At 43.3% G+C, this 25,481-nt stretch overlaps 1 protein-coding gene across 2 annotated transcripts in view; it reads right to left on the bottom strand.

Annotated features, from left to right (window-relative positions):
* Nucleotides 1–24,639, bottom strand: part of KIRREL3 (kirre like nephrin family adhesion molecule 3) — a 737,348-nt gene extending 712,709 nt beyond the window's left edge. For both annotated transcript variants that reach the window (XM_080983902.1, XM_080983903.1), the window contains exons 1-2: nt 24,547–24,639; nt 18,816–19,270 (exon numbers count right to left, since the gene is read on the bottom strand). In XM_080983902.1, coding sequence (XP_080840028.1) covers nt 18,816–18,870 — 55 coding nt within the window. In that variant the 5' untranslated portion in view covers nt 18,871–19,270; nt 24,547–24,639. The remainder of the gene's footprint in view (nt 1–18,815; nt 19,271–24,546) is intronic.
* Nucleotides 24,640–25,481: the final 842 nt, after the last annotated feature.

Below are 25,481 nucleotides of genomic sequence, written 5' to 3'. Positions count from 1 at the left end.
CTCTCTAGGTTTTGAGATCGGTACATCTCCCAAGCCTACTTGGACGGTGCCAGGGATTGAATCTGGCACCTTCTGCATGAAAAGCAAGTACTCTTAGTGCTGAGCCACAGTCTAGGTCAATGTCCCCATTTACAATTTGGAGTCTGTCTTCATCCACCCATGCAAACATCCACTTCCCCCACATACATATTGAACCTCACCACCTTTAAAGCAACACCTGCCCCACATTCATTTTAAATATACTCTCTGCACCAATTCCACCATACAGAATACAGATTGGCTAATGGTGGAATAAATACACACAAAAATCCAAAGGCCGCAAAAAAATTGACAGGATGCTAGACAAAATATTTATTTAAGATTGTATCTTGGCTTCAGCTGTCTGCAATCTACCACAGCAATCTACCACCCATCTACTATGAATTTAAAGTTTGAGTGCCATAGAGCCTAGTGATAAATACTTTCATCAACTCATCCTGCAGTTTGTGCTGGTCAGACATTATTGCCAGCTTGTTCACAATATAGTTCCAGAAACGTGAAGTGCACTGGGCTGGTTGAAATGGCTTAATTTTCTTATAGGCAAGAACAGGGCTTCAGCATTTGTCTCTATCAGCCTGGAAGGATTCAAAGGAAAGTTTGGTGTAAAGGCCTGGACTAAGTGCATTCTCTTAAAACCACAGTGGTTTTGAGGAAAGAGAAAAGCATGCAATGCTGAGCTGGAGCAGACATGTAAAGGTAAGGAGCTAGGACCGAGCAATGGGAGCTCACTCCATCGTGGGGATTTGAACCACTGAGCGTGGACATGTAGGACTTAACAAACCACAATCCTGCAGTCAGGGGGGTTTTTTCAGCTGGAACTCAGTTCCAGCACCTCTCAGGTGGGTTCTGACACTGCTAAAATGGGTGCCATTGCCATTCTAAGAGAATGAGAGAAGTGTTAATGGTGAGTTCTGGTACCCCTTCTTCTAGAAAAATAGCACTGTCTGCAGTGTATCTTCACTTAAAAGGAGAGCTCCAATTAGGATTCCAACCAAGAATTTCCAGGATTCTGCCTCCACCCCATTTTCCAACTGATGTTCAATGGCTACTGAGCATGCTCAGTCTTCAGTTACAGATGCTTCAGGTTACAGAATCTGCTAACCCAGAAATAGTACCTCGGATTAAGAACTTTGCTTCAGGATGAGAAGAGAAATCATGCGGCAGCATGGCAGCAGCAGGAGGCCACATTAGATAAAGTGGTACCTCAAGTTAAGAACAGTTTCAGGTTAAGAACGGACCTCCAGAACAAATTAAGTTTTTAACCCGAGGTACCACTGTTGATGCCTTCCCTCTTGGGTCTCAGTGGCTCCAATTATGTTGACCCTCGCCAACTGAGTTCACTATTATTAGAAGAGGGAAGATATCCCCCTGGAGTAGCTTGCAGCGGCAGGGGAGATAATTGACAGTACTTCAGTTCTGCCACTTTTGTGTCCCCCCCCCCTCAAAGTATGATCCCAGTGCTATGCTTAGGCCACTGTCTAAATACACATATTTAAACATGTGCAAGTGGACACCTTTGCCAAACTACAATATGCTTACATCTGCTAAAATAAAGGGTGTTGAAAGATTGCTTCATGTAGATCAATGGAAGGATTTGCTTAGTAATTCAGCATGGTAGGTTGCACAATAAATACATAACCAGGGCTGCAGTGGGAAAACGACGATATCCATAACCAGCAGCTCATCATTTCCATCTCTATGCCAAACTAAGCATCCAAGAATAGCACCCACACACAAATCCTTGGTTTTCTGTAGGCAAGATGTTTTGGACGGCAAGTGGAAATCAGTGGGCAGTACAAATGGGGCAGCAGAAAGCAAAGTAAGAAGAATCCAGGTCAAGGTCACTTTGTATTATGATTTGACTTTCCATTTTAAGATGTTTCCAGAATACCCACAGAAGAGTAAAGTGACAATATATATATAAAGGCTGCAGCGTTCTGTCTCAGGATGAAAGGAGGCTGTAGGCACCATTGCAAAAGGCAACAAAAGGGCATTGAGCCAGTTTGCAGAATCACACAGCCTTTTATTCTCCCCACGCATGGTGTACATTGACTGCTGTTTCCCCCCACCACACACACACACACAATACTTTTCATTTTGTTTGGGTGGCCTATTCCCCTCTGGTATGATCCCACTGTATTAAAAAGATAAGCATTTTAGAGATCAAAAAGGTACAATGGAGGCAGAGTGGAAATACAGAACCCATATATAGCAAGTGATACAGCACTGATAGAGTGTGAGGCTTTGTCAGAGGGAGGAGAGAGGAAAAGGATGAAGGGGATGTTAGAAATGAAGACAATTTAGAAGGGTCTTTTGTACCTCAAATGCAGAAATCCAAGTGACCAGCAATTTCCCTTTAAGACAACTGATTTGATCAAAGAGGGCTTTGAAGACTTGAAAGAACTCCACATTACCTAGTTTTATCTTAAATGTACATCTTAAACCAATATTTGGAGCATGACCAGAGAGAGAGAGAGAGAGAGAGAGAGAGAGAGAGAGAGAGAGAGAGAGAGAGAACATTTTCAGAAATTGTTCCTAGCACAGGAGATGGATGCTGCCTACATGCAAAAAATATTGAAGACATGGAGAGGAAGAGAGAGTGTGTTATACAGCATGCAGACACTTACCCAACTGAACAGTGCTACAGCTATTAAAGCAGCATTGGATGACATTTCAGCTATCATGGGGCCTGAGAGCAAAAGCATTTCTGATCTCCTGGAAAGCCTCATCTGACTTCTCTTCTAAATGTAAACGAGTTGCTCTTCTGACACTGAGCTGCCAACAACACTTCAGCCCTTTCACAAGCAGTAGGAAGCTTTAACTTTGAGCACCAGCCTGGACTGGTTAAAAAAAGAAAAGGTTATAAAATATCCAGCATTTTACTGCATGAACTATGGAGGAACAATTTAAACAGCAGATATTGCAAAGCTGGCCACCTAGCTCAAGCCTTGGTCAACACTTATTTTCAGAAATACCCCAAAGCACCAATCCGTTTTTTAAAAAAGCAAACAAAAACAAAGAAGCAGACCTGTCACAGCAAACAACTTGCTGTTCTTTATTTATGTAGTAGGTGCTGTATGGAAGTGATGCAGCAAGGCAAGGATAAGAGTAGAAAGGAAATGGACTGTCAATGAGCAATGGGGAGTTATATAACAATGAAGAAATCAGTAAGGCAGCAAGGATGTAGCAGATGAAGAACAGATTAAGGGGCCATCCATAATTTCACTTGCCTTGTATTTTGACTGGCTTGTGCACCAATTAATTCACCCATGAGAGCTTTTTATGCTGTTCTGTGGCTGTGCCATAGGAGTCTTGCAAAAATCTGATCAGAGGAAGATTTAGGGCAGCCCAACTGGTTTCCCCACACTGGGCATCAAGATGAGAAAGGCACCACAGCATCAAAGGTGGCACAAGCTGATGGGGCACCTGGGGGCGGTGCACATGTCCTGCACCCAGGGGCGGGGCCAGCCACCTGTGGGGCGGGGCCAGCCAGGACAGGATGCTCTCCGGGGCCTCCAGGGAGTCTGCCTGCCTTCTCCCACTCAGCCACCCTACAGTTGAGGGGGAGGTGGCAGGCGGACAGTTTTGGGCAGCGTGGAGCCTGTGGGCACCCAAACCACTGCATCATTCCCAGGAGAGATGCATGGCTTGGGCATGCTGCAGGCCCCGCAGTGAGTGCTGCCCGGCATTTTGTCACACACACGCAGTGGTGACACCCAGGGCGGCCCATACCCACCGCATCCCCCTTCCTCCACCCCTGCACAGGATGTCACAACTATAACGTGGTGCACACGCAGAATGGAAGATGAGAGGCAGGGGGGATGTCAAATTTTGGCCTTGTGCAGTGTGCCACTGAAATCTGAAAGACCAAAGTCCTCCCCTTGTTTGATCTTGGCAGATATGTGGAAAATCTGAATAGAGATTTGGCCTGCTTCATGAAGCAGTTATGGATCAGGTTTCTTCAAAGCTCAGAGTATTGGACTAGGACTTGGGAGACCAAGATTAAAAATCCCTTCTCAGCCATGAATCTCACTGGTGACCTTCAGCCAGTCGCTGCAGCCTAACCTACCTCACAGGATTGTTATGTGAATAAAACTGAGGGGGAGAACCACCTTCTTGGAGGAAAGGTGGGTTATGCGTGTAATAAATAAATTAAATAAATCAGGCACAGCCCTAATGAAAGATAGAGGGTCAGAGCAGCAGCTGAAAATGGAATTGTCAAAAAGAAACAGTTTGGATGTAAACTGCAAGCCTGATCAATCTTATTCTCCTTTTTGCCTCAGCACTTTGGATGGCGAATCTGTCGCTTTTTATTTCTCACTTTTCCTGTCTTAAGTTCAGTTCTTCACATTTCTGCATCACATTGCAGTTTCTTTTCTTAGAGTCCTCATGAAAATTCACTAACATTTTAAAGGTAATTTATCCTATTATGCACATTTTTGTATGCAATGTGGTCTAATTATACACATTTTTCCAAAGCAATTTCCCCTAATACAATGTATTTCTGGATGTTATTTTTCACTGATGCATACATTCTTATGCTCACATTACCCTGGTAGAAACACACAGAGAAGTGCTAATTTTCATGGATTGCTATGTTTTAGTTCACACATTGTGTCATGAAGTGTGAATTAGGTAGGTTCACCTGCAAATGTGAACTGAATCCAATTTATCCCCTGTCCCTACTCAACACCAACAATTACTGCATTGTTGAGATAAGGCTGTCAGCCTGAGTCAAGCAACAAGAAGGAATTCTAACCTCCAACATTCAGTGGTTCCCAATAAACAGTGAACCCACCCACTAAAACATACTGGGGCACTCCACATTAATCTCTCTCATGATTGCTTTCCAGAACTTTGGTCACAAGTTCTGGGAGTGGCAATGCTCCTTCCTGCCAAGAGCTCAAATCACTGCCTCCTTTTTGCAGGAGCCAGAAAACAAGCCTCATCTGATTGCCCGCCTTCTCCACACAGAGCAACTTGTTCAATCCCATAGAAGCGCTGCTGCTGCCACCACAAGGCCAACATTAAAAGAGCAGTGTTACCACTTTGCAAGCTGAATTAATATTCCAAAGGCATGTGTTTAGGGGATGGTGGGGAGAGAGCACTCTCCCTCCTTTCAATATGCCTGCATTATTAAGGCACCCCACATTTGTATCTGGGCTGCTTTCTAGCACCAGCAAGTACACAGCTGGGGAAAAAGCCGCCGATCATTTCGAGTTCAGTTTTGGGGAATGGCTATTTGAGTCGCCTGCAAATCCCTTAATGGTGGGCAGTGACCAATCAGACCCCAATCAGGAAACATTCTTTGAGTCACTAAGGGCTGCAGCAGACAGAGCACAGCAGTAAAGGACATGCTGGAAGGAAACAGGCTTAATGCAACTGGGAGTCAGGAACGATTTATTAGGAAGCCCAAAATGGTCTTTCCACTTCTAATCTCTACAGCGCTGGCAGCAGCTATTCTGGCCCAGCTGAGCAGATGTCAAGACTGCAATCAGCTGGAACAGAAGCAGTTCTGTATCTACAAGAATGAAACGTAAGATCATTTTGATAGGTTTCATTCTCTCCCTCCCTCTCTCTATGTGTGTGTGTGTCTTTCTCCCCCACCCCCAACACTCGCATTATTTTTCTCAGCTCATGAATGACAAGCTCCAGCCGAGACATAGCAACCAATGATACCACAGGGCAGCTGATGGAGATGCAAAGTGATGGGCAGCTATGAAATTCTTACAGGCTCTTATGCAGGAGACTGGAAGCTAGGGGCTTTGTCTGTTAAATAGCATCTTGGCTTAATGGCCTAACATTAATGCTGCCAAACCAGGGGCCGTTTTCCCACATCTTTTTTGTCTCAGGGCTGGCTAATCTATGGCTCTGTGGATAATGTTGTAGTACAATTCCCATAATCTCTGGCCATTAGTCATGCTGTCTGGGGCTGATGGGAGTTGTAGTTGCACATTCTCCACCCATTGTAAATCATCCTGCCCTTCTTCCATGGAACTTTGGACAGCAATACATGAGGTCCTTATCATTAACAACAGACATGTGAGTTAGGTTAACCTGAGACATACTGAGTGACCTTGAGCTAATCACTGAACTTCAGGGGTGGTGCAGGATTTGAACCCAAGTCTCCCCAGTTCAAATCCAACACTTCATCTGCAACACATTTGCCCTGCGATTGAAAACTAGATCCAATGTGCAGCCAGTGCAACTCAAAACACCTGCAATCTACAGTGGAAATTGCACAGACTTCATAATGTGGAATGTGAAATCTCTGCATAGGGAATTCATGCAACATGCCTTTTACCCAGAGGCCCTTCACAGCACCCCATCTCTGAACCAAGACGTTGCTGTGAAGCTGGAAGCCATTGGATCATCTGCCAATACTGTTGGAAGAAAGCAGACATTCAGTGCCCGCTAAGCAGAGGCCTCCAGCAGTTTCCCACAGACACATTTGGTTTCTGCAAGAGTCACATTGCATATGCCTTCTGCACCATGAAACAGATGAATCAAAAGCAGAGAACATCTGACAATATAGCACCTGACTTGGGGACACAGTTTCCAAGTCACATTATGAAAAAACAAAACAAAAAACAGAAGGACTACAGATACGGTAATTCTCTATCCGCTGAGCAACAAGAAGCTCAAACACTCATTCTGACCAACGTTTTCTGTGTGCCTCACATAAGGAAGCCTTTTATAAAAACCAAGTCTACCACACATGGCTAAACACAACACAGTCTCCCAGCCATGTAGGAGAGCCCAACAAAGGTGCAATGAACTTTTGGCTTTAGCCACCTGTCTGAGGAGCTGTTACACTATATTACTGACTGGATTCAAGTTATGCAGGACTTCTTTTAAAGGTGCTCGCAAGCTAGAAACAAAAACAAAAAAGCCCAATGAGAAGTTCTAATCTGTTTTGGCAAAGCCACAACACTTTTATGATGTTCACTCAAAGAGCACTAGTTACTAAAGCTTCAATTATGACATAGAGCTATCAGCATTTATCCTTTAAAGCACAAGGATCTCTGTCTGTCAAGGGCTTAGTGAAAAACGGTACAGAGGACTTCAGAGATTGCCACAATTAGAGGGAGACAGGATGTATGGTAGAAGCTCACAGATGTGTTCAGAAATGGTTCCTTGGGATGATTGATTGCTCCATTTGAGAAAGATTCTCTTCCCGCCTTGCAGGTCAAAATGGATATTGAACTCATTCCCTTTTGGCCCTCCCCTGCAAAGGGTACACTTCCCTATTTATATGACTCGTCTGAAGTTATTGTAATATAGACTCCTCTTTCAGTTCACCTGCTCTCTACCATTGTCACATCATGACCCAGAATTGAAAAGAAATGGGGTGAGGGGATGTTTATATGCTGGTGAGTGGGCAGCTGTTTTTTCGGTAGAAGCCTTTTGAATAGGAGTTGTTGTTGTTATTTGAATTTATATACCACCCTATACCCAGAAGTCTCAGAATTTTTGATTCCTGAAGTAGAGATTATGTATTTGCCACTACAAGTAAATGCTTCTAGTAAAGATAACACTTTACACTGTGCTTTCTGAAGAAAGGATAGGGGCAAGAAACCATGTTTTGTTGCACAATTAACCACACAGAATGCACAGGGTGAAAAGTTGTAGCTGAGCACCCAAATGCAATAGCCGGACTGACAGCACTTGGATGGGGAATTATACCCACTTCTGCTAGGATGTTAGCTAGCCATTTGGAAAATCCTACAATTGCAAAAAATTGAAAAACTACTTTTGCAGATAAATGTCTGGAACATGCAATGCCACTTTTTGGCAAGGCAGAAACATGGACACTTTCACACATCTCAAATCTATTATTCACATCTGAACAGCTGCTTCCCAGGGCATTTGTGAAAGGAAATTCCCCAGCAACCAACACCCCTCCCAACAACGTGTCTGAATTAACTGTGCCAGAAAGATTGTTTTATCAACTACTGCAGAATTAGGACACTTGTCTTCATGGCCCAGTGGCTTCCCGTAGACATGCGCTGAGTCTTCCCTCCCACCCAGACTGAGCTGTAAATATAGACATAGGCCAGATGCTGAAATTGCTATAGAAGAGGATATCAAATACACCTCCAGCTCAGCTTGATGAGGTTTTGATGCAAATAGGCATCTTCTGAAACACACCACCTGTGCACTCATGCAAGAACATTAAGGCCTGTTGGCTTCTGTCCAAAAACAATCATGAATGACTTAGCAATCTTCTCTATCATCCCTTTCACCTGGGATACAAGTATTTTCTATGCTCATACAGAACATTCGACATTGGCCCACCCAGCAGTACAATTCCTTTATGCTGTGTGTGTTTCAAAACAGCTCAACATATGCTAAGCCATCCACTGTTTAATGGCAGCAGCATTCAACTTCTTACCCCACACTTTTCATGCTATCCAAAAAATGAATCATCAAACACTACAACACCAATTAAAATATTTTTCCCACCCCACAGCATGATTTACTAACTTCCTTCCCAAATTTTCAGGAGTCTGAGGCGGTCCCACCCACATAACCTACTATTGTCCTGTCAGTCCAAGTGCTTAAACTACAAATGAATGCACACTTATCTTGCTCAAGTACCATCATCTACTAATAGCAGCAACCCACTCTTCTAAATGAACATCTGACAGCTTAAATACTACCGCTTCACAATTGCTGTTCTAGAGCAGACATCCCCAACCCTGTGCGCTGCAGATTCTGTTGGACTACAACTCCCATCAGTCCTAGCCAGCATCCTCCATGGATAGGGATGGTGGGAGTTGTAAGAAAATAATAATAATAATAATAATAATAATAATAATAATAATAATAATAATAGAAGGCACCAGGTTGGGAAAGGCTGTTCTAGAGTTATCTCCTATTATATAGATCCAAACATGATGGTGATAATCCATACAAATTAACCTGGAGAAGATTGCATGAAATGAACTGCTTTCTCTTGTTCTCTTTCCCATCCCCCCTCCCCTCCAAAAGGAGATCTGCTTCAGCCAAACTGGTCGTTATGCAAGTTCAGTCAATCTAGCTTGTTACTGAGCACCCAAGTAGCACTGACATTTATTTAATCTTCATAGCACTGTTGACTATGTACTTAAATATTGCACAGTTATGGAAGACATTTGTTTCCAAGAAGCTTATGCTAAATCGCTGTGATATAAAGGAAACACTTAGCCATTATTGACATTTACTGACTCCTGGCAGTATATAGTCTATGTTCTCATTTGTGCCATAGAATATATTTGGAAAGAGTCTGTGGTAGAAAAAATAATCAAGGCTCTTCATTTTTATTTCTTTTTAGAGAGCAACAGCAAAAGACAATCAGTGAGAAGTAGCCAGCTCTCCATAATAGGGCAGGGTGGCAGAGCTCAATAGATTTTATGTAATGTAACATGCTTTCTATTTCCTTGGAGTATGTGGGGAGGGAATGGGCTTGGAGAATCATCTGTACATGTTAGAAGGATTAGCATGCATTTCTTAAACTTGGACAAAATCGTGTGCACAAATAAGGTTCCCAGCAAGAAGTGGCAGCCAAAGCTATATATGCACAGCCTGGCAAATACTTGCAATACTACTGACTGGCAATTTGGAATGGGATGCAGATGACTGGGTTTGGCCACCACATCAAGACAAATAACTGATTGCATCCAACTGGTCCATATATCACAGCCCCAACTGCTGAGTGTGCGTGGAGCTGGATTGGATCTTCTGTTCAAGGAGATAGGACCCCAGCAATTTTTATGGCTTTCTGTAAGGCAGCAGGGTAAAAGTTTGTAGATCAACCCCATTGTTTACCCAATGCCAAGTAAGCAAACGGTCACTAGTTTTCCTTCAGCACAAGCGTTCAATCACACATGGCTGTGAATTAATCATTGTTCACATCACAGTGAAGTTTAAGGAAGGTGATACAGTTAGGGCCGATAATAACACAAGAGGGAAATGCTAGTTTTGGTACTTAGATATACTCTTTTCCCTTTTCTTCAAGAATGGAGAGAGAAAGTCCAATTTCCTTGCTTGGAATCAAAGTTAATCAGTACCTCAAAAAGCTAACATGGGAGGAGGGGGTGTGCTAAACAAAGGTGGCAAAAATGTATCTAGACTACAAAATTATAACCAGTTAAACTATAATTGATTCCATTTAAAGAATCAAATATTTTATCAAGATACAGAGAATGTAACTCTCACTTCTTATAGATTACACTCAATTTTCACTAGGATGGAGGTACTATAATTATGTCAGTGTGGCTGGGCCTAAAAATGTTTTTGGGGAATACAACAATGCAAATCTGAGTAGACTGCATGATCGTTTTAACCATGCCTCCAATAACAGCAGTATCAAGATCATGATGTGTACATAACTACACTGAATGTACTCATGTTTAATTTTACCAAAGAGATTTGCAACACACCCTTCCACTATTAATTTCTTCCTCCATTCTCTTATTCAGTGCATATTAATGTGCCCCACCAAGCATAGAATAGCCACAGGGGGTGGGATTGGGGACACTGGGAAAGCCTGTGCATGTTGGTTACCAGCCCACAATGAGCAGATTGTGTTCATCTACCATCATGTGCTGCTTTCGAAGCAGCACATGCAACAACTGCTTGCTGAGTATTCATGTTGGCTTTTTAGAAGATGAATCCTGTGCATGGCACAGAACTTACTAGTCAAAACTTAGAACCAACTTGCAAAATATTTTGCCTTTCACTGCTACACACTTCGATAATCATGTGAATAGGGTAACATATAGAAACCGTAGAACTTCAGCATATGTTGATTCTAGTACATTGTACAACAATCTTCTCTATTTGGGTACCCTCTAGATGTTGTTGGACTTCCTTTCTTATCAACCTTGGCTAACATAACTGGCCGCCAGGGATGGTGGGAACTATCTTTCAAAACATCTGCAGGGCACCAGTTGGGGAAAGGCCGAACTACAAGATTAAAGTCTGTACACACTACAGTGTTTCAATGAGTAGTCATGAGTGTCACTTCTAGAACAAAACAAGTGGGGTGTCTTTTCGTGTTAGAAAAGGGTAGAGACTTTGTCCTATGCAAAAAACCCAAACCACACACATGTATAGTGTATTTGTTGGAAGGTAATGAACTCTACTAAAGCAATTAAGTAAGGGGAAACCATATTAATACTTATTTCTGAAATCATTAACATAGATTCCATTCATTAACATTAATGCAAGCTATTCAGCAACTCAGGAACAATAATGCCTTAAAAGCAGTGCATTTTTTAAGGAAAGAAAGGTGCCGGTACTCACCATGAAGTTGTTACAGTAATTGACACACTTTTAACATCTGAAGAAGAAGAAGAAGAAAGGTGCAGGTACGCCTGCAGTACCCCTGGAAAAAAGCACTGCTAAAAGTATTTAACTGGAAGATTGTACTTAATGGGGAAAATACCTTCTCACATGAGAACCTAGCAAGTGTGATCTCACAGCAGACATTTAACACATGTCAGAAAGTTTTAGACGGGGAACTGGCATAGTAGTTGCTTCTGGAAAACTAATGGCTGCATCAAATGTTTAAAACTTCTAAGGCACAGCAAAGTAAAGGGCAAATGTGGCAAACATGCTGTTCAGCACAAAGAGGTGCAGGCAACTCCTTGGTAAATGTATGTGCATGGCAAACCTGTGGTTGCTTCCATGAGAAATGTGACAAACCCTTAGAACACTCAGGAGACAAGCCTCAGTACATACAGAGTTAATTGCTGGAATTGGCTGCCAACATCAATCCAAAGAGCTGGTTAGTACAATTGTAGTCAATTGGTCCACCTCCATAGCCCCAGCTGCTGAATGTGCGTGGACACCATGCATCTAGGTGGGAATGTAAAGACCTGCGTGACATGTTCTGACACATTACAACAGCCTCTCAAGGAGTCATTGACCAAGCAGAAGGGATGTTAACATTTTCAGATATATAAGGAGGACCTGGGAGGTCTCTGCTCTCCAGGGGCACAACCATACTAGATCAACATTTGCTTCCTCTTTGGTTCTTTAGAGAACTGAAAATGTTAGCATTAAGTTGCAGACGAGGGTAATGGTAAGGAGGGGAATCATGTTGAAGAATGCACCTCACAATAAGAGGCAGCGGGGGGATGGTTGCACTGTCGCCAAACGTACAAACACAAGGAAAAGCCCACCTATGGGTTCAAAGGGGGAAATTAACAATTTTGTGGAGATCTTCCAATGTTCTATTTAAGATTTCTTAAGACAGCTCAAGAGCAAGGTGGATTTCAGCCTTGGGGTGGAGGTGAGAAAATAGCTGGTGCCACCCCTCTCATTGTAAGTGATCCCTAGCTTCGTATTTCCTGCAGTATTGTACTATAGGGCAAGGGTTGGGAACCACAGGCCCCTGGGCCAAAAGCAGCCCTCCAAACCTCTCTGTCTGGTCCTCAGGACTCTCCCTGGGCCACTACCCTCAACCACAACCTCTACTACCTCTGCTTCACACCCTTCTTGAGTGTTTTTTGCCTGTCTGGGATGTGTCCTTGAAATCCAAAAATGCCTCTTTGCTGCATGGATGGAGGAAAGACAGGGGTGCCTGAGTATGTGTAGAAACTAGCCTAGTGTACAAAAGCTTCCCCTCCCCATTCATTGCTCCACCCAATTTTGCCTCAGGCTCCACCTATGTCTGATGTTTGGATCTTGGAAGGTTGGCCAGAAAGGAATGCAACCCTCTTCTGAGGGAGTAAGTTTCCCATCCCTGTTGTAAAGTTTTAGTGAGTTGCTGTTGAATTCTGTAATTGTATTTTATGGCCTGTAGTTGTTATGGGTTGTTGATTTTTCAATGAAAAGAAGTATATAAATGTAAATAATAAGGACAGTAGTAGGCTTACAGGGCAGCTTATTTCCTCACAATACCAGGGACATTGTGAACATTAAAGTGGTGACTAGGTCAGAAAAATAGGTCCCCTGCTGCAAAGTGAGGTATCAAGCGTGGGGCCCCAAAGGCAGGGAACCAAAGCACTGGCAGGTGCCCAAGGATGTCAAATGCTGATGCCAACCATGCTCAAAGGAATATTGCAAAGTTTACATTTAAGGCTATCAGCAAATGTACCAGGAATAAGCTGGTGTATTGCTACAAGTGTCCTCAAATTTGATCAGTTATTGGTTTGTTTAAAAAGCTCAAAAGTTAACTTTGTTTCACCTCATTGCACCAGTGGACAAGTCTCTCCCCTTTATTTGCACTGTGTGCTATCAAGTTGTCTCCAGTACCAGACAAGGCAGAAGACCTGGAACAGTCTGAATTAAAGGCATAGCCCAGTTTGCAAAGAATCAGATGCACAAAAGCAGCAGATATGATTCCATGAAGATTCTTCCTTTAATTAATGAATTCTTCCAAGAAGAAATTAAAGGGGAAGTAAGTTCCACCAAAATAAATGGCATTTACTTCCATGGGTTTAGGAATGGGCTTAAGAATGAAGCAGCAGTAGCTCAATGTAAGTATGTCAAGAAGGACTGCACTTCAGAAGTTCTTCTTTTCTGAAGTGCATCTCACGAAAAGGGAAAGAAAAGTCTACTTCTGCATATTGTATACTCTGTTAACAGAGTACTTTAAAGCTAAACAGGGCAAAGCAATACACTGTCTTATGCAAAATACCTTTTCCTAACTCTGTCATCTGCCTGCCCTGCAAGAGCATTAGCTTCTTAGGAGCAATCTGGAATTTTGCATGGTAACCACAGCTTGCTGCAAGTGTACCTGACCCGTGCACACCAAGTACTTAGTATGGCAATGTATCTCAATCAGGGCTGCAATTCACTCTTTCATGTATTTGCTGTAGGAAATTCCATTGTAGTAACACAGTACACGCAGCAAAAATTGACCGCCATGGAGTTATGGGGGTTGGTGGGTTAGAAGCATTAACATCACTTCTCTTTTTGAACTCTTTTATGCTCAGTACATACATGTAACCCCTATCCTGCAATTCTTAGAACTTTCCCCTACACAGGAGACTGGAGTTTTCCCATATGAAAACCTGGAAAAGGGTCAAAACATTGTCTCTTTGATTTAGTTACACTTACTGTGACTTGATGTAAGTATGCAGATACTGCGAAAATGAATCCCCTCTTTTGCGCTGGGGATTTGATTCCTTCTGGAAGCACGTCTTCCATTAAGGACTAAAAGAAAATACTTTATAAGACCTGCAGCACCCTCCTCACCAAGTATCAAACACAAAGACAGCAGGCTAAGGAATAAGAACTCTGTAAAGCTGACGGTCCCAGCTCCACTTCAGCATTATCAAGGAAGTCCTAAGAAACATCAGGCTCTTAATGTAGGCTTTAAGTCCTGCATAATCAGAGCTTAATTGAAGGGCCATGCTCCACTCCAACTTATAGAGAAACAAAAAAGGCATGTATCACAGTTCTTATGAGAAGTGGCTCTTTCTTCCATCCTGATCCCTGATCAGTTGCTTAGTAGACCATTCCTTTGTCCTTTGGGGATTCTTAAATCTTCAAAGGTGAATGGTGGCAGGAGCAAGCAACAGGAAACTTTGCTCCCCTGCCCTATCCCCCTGGGGAGATTGGCCCCAAGAGATATGGCAACTGAATAAGCTAGGAATATTTAGTGCAGCTATTGTTAGACTGTAATTCCCATCATCCCTGACCATTGGCCATGCTCTCTGAGGATGATGGGAGTTAGGAGCCTATCATCATCTGGAGGGCATGACAATGGCTACCTCTGGAATAGGCAGAGGCAACAGCAGGGAGGAGGCGGTGAACCCACCCAGAGTGGTAGGCTTCCAAAACCTGGAGACACCACTGAAATGGACCTATAATGAGGTCCTTATGGTAAACCACAGCCCATAATATCTGACATGAACGTGATGTACCTATGCCTATACGAATTCCTTTGTTTTGCAACTTGGTGTGATTTAGACCTCCATGCCACCAACTCTCAATATATGGTTGTTGTTTTCTCTGGTGTTCAAGTGGAACCGAAAAAATGCTACTCCATGCCCCCCCCCACAAGTATGCTCGTTTTATCAGAGTTAGAGTCATGAGTCACAGAAGAAAACCCCCCAAAGGATCAACCACAGCAGTGCCAGGGGCTCCCTGTGTGTGTGACAGCAAAGTTCTACTCAAGGGCACAAGGAGGATGTAGTTCAGCTGTGACCGGACGTCACCACACTCCAGATCTGACAGACGGCAGGGGGCCTCTCTGTTTTTGTTGTTCCCATCCTAAAAATACTTTCATACCAAGGAATGAGAATGAGATAAATAAGAGGGCAATGGGGGGGGGGACCCTACAGCAAACACACACATACACAAACAAGAACTTCATGCTTTTTTCTATGACAGGGTCACTTCTCTTTCCACCAAGGCACACGGTTGATGCCTCTTGCTAGCAGGAGGTAAATTGCCTTGTGACATTATACCAGTTTTTGTGAAGCACTATAGCCCTGACAGCTTAGGGAAAGCAGCAGCACAAGGAAAAACAACCAGCAGGAAAGGAGGGAGGAACACACAGAGACCAAATATACGCAACACTGGCAGCTGTCAAATTTCTGAGCCAGGACCTGGTTTTCTCGTTGCCAGCTATAGAGACAAGAACCCCACCTCCCAACACACCACACAAAGTCACAGAGAAGAGGTTTCTTTCCCTGTGCCATCTTAAGAGAAGCCAGAGCCTGACTGTTCACATCAGTACATTTTAAATATGAGTCTTTAGAGATCATATCCTTAATTATTTCATAACCTCTCTTAAGACCATAGGCGCAGGGGGGCGGAAAGGCAGTGAGACCAGGAAGTTGGCACAGTGGATTTGCCACTGGACATTTACATGTTGTAGATACGATTGAAATCTGGCTTTGAAGAGCATGTCTGAAAATTATTCTGCTAAGAGGCTTTAAAAAGGCTCGGCGGGGAAGCAGGAATGTATTAGTAGGCTCTTCTCCAAAAAGGTAGCTGCACTTTACATAGTGAAACGCCAGCTGAGACAGGTCAAACCGATACCTGTTTTGCCAGAGCTGAGAACGCACAAAAGTATAACATGCTTAGGAAGCAATTATAATAATAAAGGACTAGAGACTCCCACAATATGGGTCGGGGCTATGTGCCAAGTTTCTCCCCCCCCCCCACACCAGACATACTCTCTCCTAGCGTAACATCCCACAAATGCAAAGAAATGAACAGGTGCACTTGTTTGGCCAAGTGTAAGATGCTATCATGCAGACCTCTCAAACACCTACATAAAGAACCTCCACTACATTTTGCATGTTGTACTTCTATCCACATCTCTTGTGTGCACACAATAGTCCCTTGCAGATCTGAAGGGAAACCTATTTGGCTTCAGGCCAGACTCTCAAACATTGAATTGCATACTCTTGAAGCAAGCTGCTGTGTCTATGTGTGTGTGTGTGTGTGTGTGTGTGTGTGTGTTTGCCAGCAAGATACTGGATGATCTTCACATGGGACAAGACCTTAGGAGCTTGTCATGTAGCTACAAGGACTAGAAACGTACTTGTTTCCAAGCAATTTGTTAATCGAGACCTCTGAAATTCTAACAAGATCCCATAGGACTCACAAAAAGCCACATATAGTTTGAGCAGGACACCAAACAACTGAAGTGCCACTGTTGTGACATTGTGGGAGTCACTTCATAATGCAAGGCAAGTAAGAGGAGGAAATTACATCCATATTTTCATCACCACCTAAGTGTTGAAACATAGTGCCTTTACGGATACACATCTACTTATGGACAGAAGTCAATATGAACATCAATAGGGACTGTATGCAGCAGCTGAAAGGAGAAAGCTTTCTGAACACATCTCATCCCACTAACTCCTTTAAAGTAGGCTTCAAGTGCCAGCTTGGTATTAGCCACCAAGCTGATCTAAGCAGTGATGTAATAATTGTATCGAAGCCAGCTACACTCCAGTGGGCTAGTAACCCAGTTTCATGCCATCAAACCTAGCTGCACACCAATGAAATTAGGTTCTTCTACAGGAAGGAGCAGTAGCAGCTCTGAGAAAAAGAGACTTTGCCATCACCTCGCCAGACACTAAGGAGCTATCAGAAGCACACTGGACAGGAGAATCGTATCCAACCATGCTGAACAAAGGAGCTGCTTTTAAATACCATCATCTTTAGTTTAACAGAGCACCAACTTTTTTAAAAAAGAAGAAATAAGGTGGAAAAAAGAAACTCAAACTTCCAGTCTCCCCTACATATCCATTCCCAATGGTATCTAAGGGTATGAAGGGAAACTGCTAGTTCTTTCAAAGGAGGGGGGGAAGTGTTCTATATTGCAAAAGGACCTGAATCTCCACTACAAAGAAAGCATCAGCTTTGGTACGGGCTTATCAATTTAGTAATTCTTTGTTTTAAGTGCAAGAGAAGCAGCATGGAGAAAAGGCACTATGATACAACATAGGCAGCAAAACTAGAGCAGTTGTAAACAAACTGATAGCTGCACAGTCTCGTGCTTTCAGAAAAAGAGAATGTGATGGGGTACAAAAGCAATTTCTCGATTAAGCACCAAAGCACTAACTTTTCTTCTTAATTTAATCAACAGATGGACCTGTTGTGTTCAGTTTGAAAAACAAAGCACACACACTGGTCCCCAAGAGCTATGCTGGGATGGTGGGTGAGCAAAACACAGATGGCACTCAGCTTTGGCACAAGGTGATGGTGGGTGTTTCCAGGGCACATGGAAAGCTGAGTTATCCTCACTCCCCTTATTCCACAGGTGAGTGCTTTTGCCTGCAGCCATGAACAACATTATAATAACCCAGAATAATTTATGGGTCTATTCTCCAGACATCTATAAAAATGCAGGAACAGTTGCTGTGGAAAGATGCAATGCATGTAGGTGACCCTAAAGGAAAAAAGCATCTGTCCATCAGTTGTCTGCACAGTGTTTCAACGTAGGACATAATGGACTTCAAACCCAAATCATCTCACCGGGTGTACCTACTGCTCCCTCTCCTGTAGAAGCAGACAAGTCAAATTCAAGTCAACGTGACACCCCAGGAAAAAACGCACGACTGTTCTGTGTGCAGCCTTTATGTATCCAATGGACACAGATACCTGAACAGAAACAATCAGGAGACTATAATTACTAATGCCTAAGAGAGAATGGTAACGCACCTTCCCGCTGCGCCGCTATGCACGCTTGCTGGGAGGGTCTAAGCGGCACTTACTTCCGAGTAAACGCGCACAGGCTTGGACTGCCTATCATCCTCTCATCATCATCATTTTAAAAACTCATCATCACCTCCTCTTCAGTCCTACTCCCCAGAAGCAAAAAAAAAAAAAAAAAAAGCACCCCCTCCTGGTTTGGCTATATATGGAGGAACAGAAACATTTGGAAGCTTTTTTAATAATAATAATAATAAATACACGCCAAGATCTCCCCTCCCGAACAGTAGCTGAAGCATAACAATAGCAAACTCATTCCGCCCGTCCATCCCCCCGTTTTTCTTTTTGGTGGGGGTAGATTTACAAAAAACATACACCAGCTGCTTAAACCCTTCACTTCCAACTGAAACAGCGATACGCCAAGAAGAAGCGGCGGTTGGGGGCTGGAGAGGAATAGCAGGGAGATGAGGAAACCAGCTCCAAAAACAAAAGTCATCGGAGTTCCTTCCTCCTCCTCCTTTTGCCCAGCTGCGAGAGACACACTGGCCGCAAATGCCTTCACCACCACCACCATCATCCCCAACCCACCTGGAAAGTTAAAAAGAAAGAGAGAGAGAGAGAGAGAGAGAGAGAGAGAGAGAGATACATATATAGATAGGTCCTACCTTGACTGAAGAGGAAGAAGCAGAGGAGGACGAGATCTGTCTGAAAAGCTTTCATTCCTTAAGAGTTCGGCGGGGAAATAAGAGAGACGAACTTGCGCGCTTAAGCAGTTTCGGGGGCTAGCTTTATCTGCCTCCCGATGCTCTCGCCTGCCTTCTTCTCTTGCCGAAGCCCTCTTCCTACACACCGGCGAAGCGTTCTCTGGGTTGGCAGCAATAGCGGCGGCGGCGGCGGCTGCTTCTGCTGCTAAGGCTGAGATGGAGTTTAGTTGCTCAGCCTCGCTCGCTCTCCCGGCGCCTACCTCCTCTTCGCTCATGTACGCGCTCTTCTCCGCTCCATTCCCTGGCTCTCTCAGCCTCGCCAGCCTCCTCCCGAGGAGCTCCTCCCACAGCCGCTGCCTGGACTGACTGACACGCCGACTGGAGTAGTCTTTAAAGAGGAACGACTTGCGAGCAACCTGAGAGAAGGAGGGCGGTAGGGTTATTCTCTCCCCCTTCCTCTTTCGCCTCGTCCTTCTTTACAAAATCTGTGCTGCTATTATTACAAGTTCAAGTAATATTTTTGTCGTTGTTGTTAGTCCAGCCTGAGACAGCCCGATCCCTGGGCATGTTTTGCTCAGAAGAAGCAAACTCCTACTGAATTCAATGAATCGCCAAGCTCAGGGAAGCCTGCCTGTGCCACCCGCACACCTGCCGGAGAGAACCTCGCGCGGAAAACGCTGGAGTTTACTTCTGAGGAAACGGCCCTTACGCGACTATTCCAGGCGTGCTTTCTCAGAAGTAAACCCACTGCGGTCAATGGGATTACTCTCTAGTAAGTGGGCATAGAATTGCAGCTGTAAAGGGTTGGTAGGAAGGCTTCTCTTCTACAGGAATGAAATTAACATCTCCCCCCCTCCTCCCCTCCCCCTCTGCCCGCTTTTGAAAGGGAATCTTGCAGCCCGATCCGATGCATGTATTTATTTGCTCTGGAAAGTAAGTCCCATAGATTCCGATGAGACTTTCTGCCAGGTATATATGCTTCGGATGGCAGCCTTGCCGTGCCGATCTAATACACGGTTTACGCTGAAGAAAGTTCCGCAGAGAGCCCAATTAGAACTTACTCTCAAGTAAGCGCATAGACACGCAGCTCCGGGCACAAAAGAAAAAAGACCCGATCCTGAGCACACATACTGGAAAGTAATTTCTACGGAAAACTCGAAGCATGCATGTACGTATAAGGTTGGACAGGGAACGTGGCTCAAATGCCGGGGGCTCCTATGCCTTTTAGAACCGCGCAACAGAGAGAGGATGTTTGGATGTTTTAGCAGGTGCAACTTCGCTCCCTCCATATAGAATGCAAGATGGTTCTAAAAAGCAGAAGAGCACGCGCCAGTAAAGAAGCTGGCAATCCTCCTGAGCTACAGTTTAGATCCCAGGCAGGAAACAGAGGGAAAGGATGGTTGATAGTTGCGACTGAGTAAAATAAGCCTGCATTGTAAAGAAGCCTCCTTACTTGCTTTTAAACGAAGTTCTCTTTTCTCCGGTTGTAAAGGGAAAGACTTCAAAATGAAACAGCTATCAAGAGCGCAAAGCGCTACAGTCCCTTAATGCCGCAAGTTCTTGGAAAGGGTGGCAGGTGAATAACCTGCTTGATTACTCTTGAGACTAACACCTGAGCTCTTGAAGATTACCTTTCCTGGAAAGCAGTGCTGCCGAGGAGGAGGGGGGAAAAGCTGTCTGAAAAGTTATTGTGAGGTATTTAAAGGGCTTAAGGCACAGGCCCCTAGCAGACGCTTGCATATACTTTTTTAAAAGTCCTCCTGAAAATGTAACAGCAGCAGCATTTTAACTAAAAAAAACGACAAAAGAGGTCCTGGAGCTCAAGCTCCCTGGGCAATTTCTGTGTCTCTCGTTTTTCCAATCTTAGGGTTCACTTCTTCACAATTCCACACTAGTTAAGATTATTTTTTAAAGTCCTCATGAAAATTCATTCAGCATTCTAACATGAATTTCTCCTAATGAACACATTTTTGTATGCAATTCTGCCTAATATACGCATTTTTCAAAGCAGTTCCCCCACCCCTAAATATAATGCCTTGTGGATGTTGTTTTCAATAAACTATAAAATACACAGAATAATGTTTGTAACAGTATTTTAATGCACATTTTACCCTGGTACGTGCATTTTTGCACACATTACTTAGCTGGATAACTGCGGTGTAAAATTCAGAGAAGCGAGAATTCCAAATGATGGCTGCATTTTGGTTTGTGTGTAGTTTCAGAAACTGCAAATTAGGTAGGTTCACTTTTAAATGTGAACTGAATCAGATTTTACCCTTGTCCCAGCCTTCAAAGCCCTACTGGCTGTATGGTTGTCAGCTTCTCCCTGTCTTTTTTTAAAAAAACAACAACAAAAAACTAGATCTCAGGTGCTCTACTAGATGAAAAAAATCAACAGATAATGTTAACCACTATCCTGGCATTTCAATGCCATAAAAAGATTTACCAGTTTAATTTCTGACCTGCCATGGAGCAAGCCAGCACACATAGGAGTACTTGGTGGCAGAGTGGGGGGAGAGTAAATGGTAGGTACACACCCTGTATTTTTTCTATTTTATTGGTTATTGTTTTTATACCATCAGAACTTAAATCCTAAACTTATTAATTTTGTTTAGCAAAATAATAATTTGTTCACTTATTAAGGGAGTTCTCTGTTATTATGCAGGGTATATGGATGGTTATATAAGTACTGCTTGTTCTGATTTCTTAAGCGAGTCTTGACACCTGAGTTGCAATCTTATTGTTAAATGAAGAGTGTTTTTCAAAACAAAATAATTATTATTTGATTTTTTTTTTCACATAAGGGTTTATGTAATCCTTGTCCTCATTTATCCCTTTCTCTTTATTGTTTCTACTGGCAGACGTAAGAGAAAAGTGAAATAATGTCCTTAAAAAACACAAAAAAACCATTATTTCCGAAATATACTCAGATGAGCTTCCACAGGAAAGCAATTTCTGAGTTGTAGGAAAGCTGCTGGGAATATATATATATCTCCACCAGATGCAATTTCTTATAATTCAGTATGTGTGTGGTTGTTATTAGGAGAGATCCTGTGGAGTAGAGTTGTTCAGTCTAGACCCAACTGAGCTCCTGTTTCATGTACTGCAGCCTTTGCCCTCCAGATGTTTTAGACTACAACTCACATCAACTCTAACCAGCATGGGGCTGATGGCAGTTGCAGTCCGAAATGTCAGGTGGTGGGAGAGAGGCACCGGACTGGTGAAGGCTAATATAATGTTAATAGATATTTCACCAGCCACTGCAGGTTTTCTTACTACAATGTTGCCGTAACAAAACAAAATCCATCAGGGAAAGGGGAAAAGCCTTGTGGTAGATCCCATGTTTGGCATGCAGGTCGTCCCAGGTTCAATCCCCATCATCTCCAGGTAAGGTTCAGGAGGACTCACATCTGAAACCTTAGAAACCCGCTGCAATACTGAGCTGGATGGACTTGACATAAGATTACTTCTGATGTTCATAGTTCTCATGTAACCTTAAAGCAGACCTTCACAATTTGTGACATGTCAGAATGAATGCCATCTGCCATCTAGGCCAGTCCATAAAATCTACCTAGCAACCTCCTGAATTTTATGCCTGCCAAGGACTGGGGGGAAATGGATTTCAAAAGCATATGAGAGGCCACAGTTTATAGCTTATGGTGCAATGCTTAATCAATTAACTGGTTAGATTAACCAATTATGAAATCTATTGATCAGCTGAAAAAGGACTTCAATTAACCAGGCTGATTTTTTTTAAAGGAATAATTTGTATACTAGAAGCAACTTTTAACAAACAACCAAACACCTAATGAGCATGAACTTAAAATATGTATTTCTCTTTCTACCCCATGCAAAACGGGATGAGTCTCCTAAGGATACTTGCTGGATGTGCATCAGCAGAAAGGATGGTGTGTGTGTGTGTGTGTGTGTGTGTGTGTGTGAAAGAGAGAGAGAGAGAGAAACAGACAGACAGAGTGCTTTAGATCAGTGATAGTCAACCTAGTACCTTTGACACCAACTTCCTGACTATTGGCCATGGTGACTGGCAGGGCCGGATTTAGGTTTGATGAGGCCCTAAGCTACTGGACGTAATGGGGCCCTTTATATGTCCAGCTGTCCTTTGTCAACAACAAATTGTCACTGGTTTTTTTGTGTTGAATATATGCTATATGGTAATTTATGGACCTAATAGGTATCTAAAGCCATTTTATTTGTTTTTTATCTTATATTTTGGAAATGTGCATCCAGGTTTTTTTCCTTTAATTTTTTTGGGGGCCCCCAAGAGAGTGGGGCCCCAAGCTATAGCTTGTTTAGCTTATACATAAATCCAGCACTGGTGGATATGTTGGGAGTTGGAATCCAACATCTGGATGGCCACTCCTGCTTTAGATCAGTTGTTTTCCTTGCATGCAAATTTTAATTAAATAGTTTATTGACTAAAAGCCATGCAGTAAATCAGTTAAGATTTCCACAGTTAGATGACTGCCAATGCCCTAGTCACAAATTGTGCAGGGGCAAAATATTTAACCCAGAGAGTAACCACTCTGAGTTAAGGCAGGGATGGTGAACTTCCAGAGGTTGCCTGAATTCAGCTCCTGTCCTCTTTAGCTAGCATGAGCAATGGTCAGGATCAAGGATGTTGTGTGCTAGAGTCCAACACCATCTGCAGGGCCACAAGATCCCTTGATTTAAGGGTTCCTGGTTTGACATATGGAAAGAAGCAGTTATCTATTTTATTTTATTTTATTTTATTTGGTTTTTCTTTGAGGGGGTAGGGTTTTGTCAAACAGTAAAGGTCACATTTCTGTCTGATGTGTGTGCTAATCCCTACACCTCGGCATCTTGTAGATTATAAATCAGCCTGTTCTTTTCTTGCAGACACTTAAATCTCCTCAGACAAAAAATCAATTTGGAAAATGACTTTTTATAATCAACATAAATGTATACGGTTAATATAGCGCGGCTTTATATATAAAAAAGAACAGAGAGAGAAGTTATTAATTTTATGTTCTTAATCAGGGAGTGCTTGGTTGGGAATTGTTTTTGTGGGTCATCCCTAATTCTAGAGGGCTTCGCCAACCTGGTGCCCCCAGATGTTTAAGACTACAACTGTGCTGGCTGGTACTGATAGAGGTTGTAGTCAAATTATATGGAAGACTGGTGATGGTTGATGCAGGTTAAGAAAGGGGAGGGTACCTGTGACAAGGAAAAAGCTGATGGGTATGTTTTTTTCCCAGTGTAATAGTGCAGAGCAGAAAAGGGGAATTTATTATTCTCCAGAGGTTGTCTGACTCCAACTCTCACCAGCCCCAGGCAGCATGGCCAATGGTCAAGGGTGATGGGAATGGTGGTCTAGCAACAGCTGCAGAACCACAGGTTCTCCATCCCCATAATGGGGCTGAATACAAGCAGTACATTTAAAGCACATGACTTCCCAAAGAATCATGGAAACTGTAGTTTACCTCTCACAGAGATGTAAGTCCCAGTACCCTTAGCAAACTACAGCAGTCAAGATTCTGAGGCGAAGTCATGTGCTTTAAATGTGCCTTATGTTTATGGTATGCAGCAGCCAGGGAGCTGGAACAGATTTTTGAAAAAATGCACTTCCTGGCTTTTTCTTTGTGGGATCCGCAGACACCAAGATGGCCCAATGATACATCAAGAAAGTGAAACATTTTTTCCTTCCACTTACTTGTTTTCCTATTGCTGGACAATCTTCTTGTCCTCCCATCATTTCCATGTATTTACAATCTAGCAAAAATGAAGTTCCTCTGTTGAATGCCTAGACCGGTGGCGTTGGGGGAAACAACCACCCAAAGCTGTTCCTTTTTTGGTTTTAGTACAGCAGTTCAGGGCATAGGAGCACTGTCACAGGTAGCAACCTTAATTTCCTTGCTCCTCCCTCTGAGCGGCAGACAATTGGCAGACAGGGCTTATGAGAGAATGGGGGAATCCTGCTGGGTGTGTGATGGACTGGCTGCCTTTGTGAAAGATTCCCTTCTATAATCTTAAAGATTATAGTGTAGTCCTATATAGTGCAGTCCTAGGCATTTCTTAAAATCTCACTGACTGGGCTCATTCCCAGGCAGATAAGTATATGATTCCATCCTAAGGGGAGGCCAAAAAATTGTGTGGCTCAGGGAATAAAAGTATGTTTCACAAATTTGGTTCAACTAACCAGCAGCTTCAGCATGTGGCATTGAAATGGCAGTTATTTGGGGCAGAGAACCAAAAGGGGCATGTGCTGCGAAAAGCATCCATTTCAACATGCCTGGCCATTGTTAAAAGACATAGGGGCATGGAACCGATTAAAAGGTGCCAATTGTCCACCGAGACAGAGCAGGGAGAGTAATGAAAAGTTAGAAACTGTCAAATTTCAAGACTAGCTCTTCCCTCTTCTTCCATGACCTAGTGTAGAGCATCTGCTCTGTGTGCAGAAGGCCTCCGGTTCAATCCCCAGCAACTACAGCTAGGACTGGGAATGCTCCCTTTCTGAAACCCTGGAAAGTCACTGCCTAGTTGGTGTAGACAATAGTGAGCTAGATGGACCAGTGGTGTGACTTGCTGTGAGGAAACTGCCTCCATCTTGTCTGCTGCTGCCCACTGCAGTCACAAGAGAAACGCCTC

Source organism: Podarcis pityusensis (genome assembly GCF_964106645.2).
Source record: "Podarcis pityusensis genome assembly, chromosome: 15".
Classification (NCBI taxonomy): Eukaryota; Metazoa; Chordata; class Lepidosauria; order Squamata; family Lacertidae; genus Podarcis; species Podarcis pityusensis.
The sequence above is the reverse complement of the archived record's forward strand: the minus strand, read 5'-3'. Positions and strand labels throughout refer to the sequence as shown.